At 46.5% G+C, this 4591-nt stretch overlaps 1 protein-coding gene across 1 annotated transcript; it reads left to right on the forward strand.

Annotated features, from left to right (window-relative positions):
* The first annotated feature begins 236 nt into the window (after positions 1-236).
* SPTSSA (serine palmitoyltransferase small subunit A) lies at positions 237-4115 on the forward strand. Its single transcript, XM_080592629.1, has 2 exons — positions 237-428; positions 2844-4115. Exons 1-2 carry the CDS (start codon positions 326-328, stop codon positions 2945-2947), a joined length of 207 nt encoding a protein of 68 aa, XP_080448755.1. The 5' UTR covers positions 237-325; the 3' UTR covers positions 2948-4115.
* The last annotated feature ends 476 nt before the right edge of the window (positions 4116-4591 follow it).

Genomic DNA, 4591 nt, shown 5'->3' on the forward strand with positions numbered 1-4591 from the left:
GAAGCCGGTGGTCGGTCAGGCGCAGCCCTGCACGTCCCCCTGGGTTGCTGGGCCGGGGACGGCGACCCCTGTGCGCCGCCACCTCACGGCCGGCCGGGGCCGGGCCGGGCCGGGCGCCGCTTCTCGGCGCCTCCATTTCGGGCAGCCCGGCCCCGGAGGGCAGCGGCCGCCCGGGCGGGGCGCGGGGCCGGGCCTCGGCGGGGCCGGGCCCGGCGGCGGCGCCGGCGGCGGGAGGGCGGGTCCCGGGCAGCCGCCGCCCCCCGTCTCCGCTCGGCCTGGGCCCGGCGCGGAGCCAGCGGCGGGCGGGGAGAGCGCGGTGCGCGCCATGGCGCTGGGCTCGGCCTGGAAGCAGATGTCGTGGCTGTACTACCAGTACCTGCTGGTCACCGCGCTCTACATGCTGGAGCCCTGGGAGCGCACCGTCTTCAGTATCCTTCTGGCGGCGGCGCCGGGCCTGCCGGGCGGCGCTGGGGCACGGAGCGGGGCGGCCGCGGGGAGCGGGTTCGGGGCGCGGGGAGCGGGGAGCGGGCGGGGGCCGGCGCCGCCGGAGCCGGGCGGTCCCCGTCGTGCCGCTGCCCCGCCTGCTGCCGCCGGTCCTGCTGCCCGGGGCTCGGTGTCTGTCAGGAGTTGGGTCCGCTTTGGTCTTTTTTTTTCTGGTATTTTTTTTTTCTTGGCTTGTAAACCGGAACGCCGAGGTTTCTGGTTAGCACGAGCCTTCCATGAATCCCTCCGTGCGCGTGTTTTTGCCGAGTGGGAAGTGGGCGTGCACGCCGCCGAGCTCACTCGCGTCTTGGTCGTGCTTCGTCACATGGTGTTTTAGTGGAAGAGTGCCTGGTCCTCGGGCTGGTAAATTTGTTTGTCTCGCTTGGAGTGGGAGAGCTTGATGGATGCTAACGTGAAGGCATCTGTGTAAAAGCGTACTTAAAGGTTAGCTTCTTCGACCAGCTCTCCCACGCAGGCAGTATATCCCCTCAAGTGTTGTTATGGCATCGCAAGTGCTTCTCTTCAGCGTGTCTGTTTTGATCCTGGGTTGAAAGGATGTCTGGCGTGAGTGACCCCGAGCCACCTCCAGTTAATGTCAAGAGGCAAAGAGACAAATTAACCAAAACATCATCATCGCTTACACCCAGCGAGAAGGGTGTTAGTACTAGCGCAAAGCTGCTTTTCCTGGTCAGTTGTAAAGGAATTGGCTTTCATTACATAAAAGTGTTTTCCCAGGCTACAGCTGTGTGATGAGATTAGTTTTTTCCTGCGTACAGTCAGTAAAAGTGGAGATAACCTACTGTTTATTTGTTCTAGTATTTATAGGCTGACTGCACACGATTGTTTAGGTAGCAGTTCTTAATTAAAAAAACAACAACACATTCCTGACTAAAATACCTTCCTCTGTTTATGCCCTGTCTGTATCACTGAAAAAACCTCCATTATTGCTTCCCTTGCAAGTAGATCAGTCATGAATATGTATTTTTTTGCTTTTGTGTTAACTATGCATCTTTTTAACTTGGGCAAGATATTTAAGCAAATGGAAGGTATGTGTGTACGATCACATATTTTTATAAAACGCTCATGTTGCAGGGAAGCAACTGCTGCTTAACTTAAAAACCACCTATGTGCCCCAAGTATCGTTTGCGATCTCAGTTCAGCAGGGCTGTTCCTGTCCTCAAACGGGGTGCTTTCAGCGTGGCTGTGCCAGGCCTGCCAGGTGCCGTGGGGACGCCGCGCCGACACGGCGGCCTCGGGAGCTACGGGTGCGCCGACCTCCTGCGTGCGCCGCCAGCGCCTCGTGCTCCGGAGTCACCGCGAGCACTGGTACTGAAACGTGGATTTATGGGCTGACCTTCATTTTAGTGTCTCGCGTTGTGCAATCTTCTGGGACTAAAAATACACCCAGAAGCTAGTACGCTCTAATAAGCACAACGAATATCTCCGCTCTATCACAGGGAAGTCAGTCACAAAGCCTTTGTAACGCACGTGCTGGGGTAACTTGATTTCTCAAAGTTAAGGAGCATGCGCAGCTCCTCTGATTTCACCTGTGGAAATTGAGTACTGTTATCCAGCGTTATCTTGTTTGTTAATCTTCAGAGCTCTTCCTAATGTTTCTGTCTAAGCTTACTGAATCTCTGCTGGTAGTTGGTTGAAATCAAGAGGCTGTTATTAATTGAGTGTGCTACTTTTGAATTTATGAAGTCTTAAACTTTGAATGATGTGATCCTTCAGTAGTCTGGTGCCATGATTTCTGTAGATAAAGCTTTGAGAATCCTAGAGCTTGACGAAGGTTTAGTGGTACGTACATACTATAAGCTATCCTCCTGCCATCTGCCTTCTCGAAGTTCTATAAAAGGTCCCCATTTGGACTTCAACTAACAAAGTGGTCATCTTGAGATTGTTTAGCAGACTTCTTCATGTGAGGTTTGTTTTACAGATCTGCTATAGTGAGTATCTGTTTATTTAAATGCACAACTTTACTCCAAGCCACGCTGATCCTCTGAGGCTTTGTGGCTGAAATTGCTAGAAAGGTGCCTGTCACAACATTACTCATATTTTTCATTACCCCTGCAGGTTTTTTGTTCTAAGTACTGTCAAGCAACACATAAGTTGAGCTTTTTGCCCATTTTCAGTTTCCCCAGGCCTCCTACCACGGTGCAGCTCGTCACTCCTACCGAGTATTCTGGTTGTCAGTTTTCTATTGCTTCTTCTACAGATGTATTCGCTGAATGCCGTTGACACCCTGTATTTTAAAAATACAACGCTGTAAGATAGTTAACAGGAAAGATTTAATGCTATGCTTATGCGACTTCTAATGCACTTTGTTTCAAATGCTTTCTTCCTTAACTGTCACTCAGATTCAATGCTAGTTTCCATCGTTGGAATGGCACTGTACACGGGCTATGTGTTCATGCCTCAGCACATCATGGCAATATTGCACTACTTTGAAATTGTGCAGTGATGAAGAACGTGTTTTCACGAAGTAATCATGCTCTGAAATCTGGTCTACAAAGAAGAATGAATCTCTTAGTTTTAACGAGACTTCTACCGATGTCAAAAAAAGAAAGACACGATGAGGATTCTGCAGACTAGGAAATGAGCTATGTAGAGCAGGGGCGTGAGGTGTCCCCTATGTTGTGTTCGTTCCTTTTGATTTTACAAGATCTGCCCTTGTATAGTAGTTTTGTCTACCTTAACATTGTGATTGTACTTTGATATCAGTATTTTCTTAACTTTGTGACAGTTTCAACATTGCACTGTGAAAGCTTTTCTTAATTGTAATTTTGAGTAAATCTTAATTGCCTTCTATTTTTAATCAGAAAGTCATCTTATTAAATGGGGCTTAAAGCTTTTGCTATTGTATGGTATGCATTTGCCTGGATATTTCTATCAATGCGTTTTGTAAGAAAATACATCTAGATTCATATTAGAGACATGGATATATTCGTCTAACACTTGACAAAAAAATTAGTTTGTATGACTGAACTCAGGTGTACTGTTTTCTTGTCCAAACTTTGTTCAACAGTGTGTTTGTGCATATCACCTGAATTTGGAATTAGCAATTACTTTGAGTTTGTGTGTTCCACCTGCTGGAGGAGGGTGGGAGAGAGAAAGCGTTGAGGCAGAGTGGAGGCTGCATTCATTATGTTTGAGTAGCGCTGGGGTTCTGGTCTTTTCATAGTGGGAACAAAAGGACTTTTCTTTGCTCACATAGGCCCACGTAAAGCTTTGGGACAGTACTTTAAATCAACACTTTTTCTAGCTACCAATTAAGTTGTACTTTTACATAATGCTTTGTTATGTTTCAGTGGTGATGGTTTCTGCTGATTTTCACTCAACAGTGTACCTGTCTATGTTTTAAGGGGGTTTTCTATTGCTGCTAGTGTTCCAAATGTGTTCTCGCTACCAATGACCAAAACATAGGGTTTTAAATGGACTCGAGTTACAACTACAGCAATAAGTAGCTGAATACTTGGCTGAAGTCCTGCCTTTTTTCTTTTCTTCTTTTTTTTTTTTAATAGGGATTTTTTTCAGTTTTGTATTCTGAAATGTAAGATGGTAACAACCTAACTTTCTTAAGTGGAGGACTTTTTTTGTTGTTGTTTAAAAAATAAAACTTTAAAAGCAGAGCTTGGATGCCAAACTTTCATTGAGAAGCTAATGTGTTTCTGAATACTGCTTACTTTTCTTCAAACAAACAAAAAAAAAAAAGACTGGTACTTGACCAAAAAATTGTGATTATAATGACCCAGTAATAATAGGTATTTATATCTTTTATGCAACTTCTTTGGAAATCAAGAATTATACCTGAGTTGTACAACAAAACTGTTCTATAAAGATACCGTATTGTGGGTTTGTATAGCTTTCTGAAAAGCACACAGATACCAAAAAAAACCCTTTTCCATTTAAGTGCTTCGTGTATCTCTGAAAACCCCATCATCATCCTGAAGCTATAGGCAGTGGGCCTTCAACTCCTTGGGTGAACCGAAGCTTTACTGCAGTCAGTAGAGGTCTCCCACTAAATTAGTGCCTTGCTCAAGGGTGGAATTTCATATGAAAAGTACCTAAACTATTAAATGCAAGTCTTGCTTGTGTCTTGGAGACA

Source organism: Anser brachyrhynchus (genome assembly GCF_964034855.1).
Source record: "Anser brachyrhynchus genome assembly, chromosome: 5".
Classification (NCBI taxonomy): domain Eukaryota; kingdom Metazoa; phylum Chordata; class Aves; order Anseriformes; family Anatidae; genus Anser; species Anser brachyrhynchus.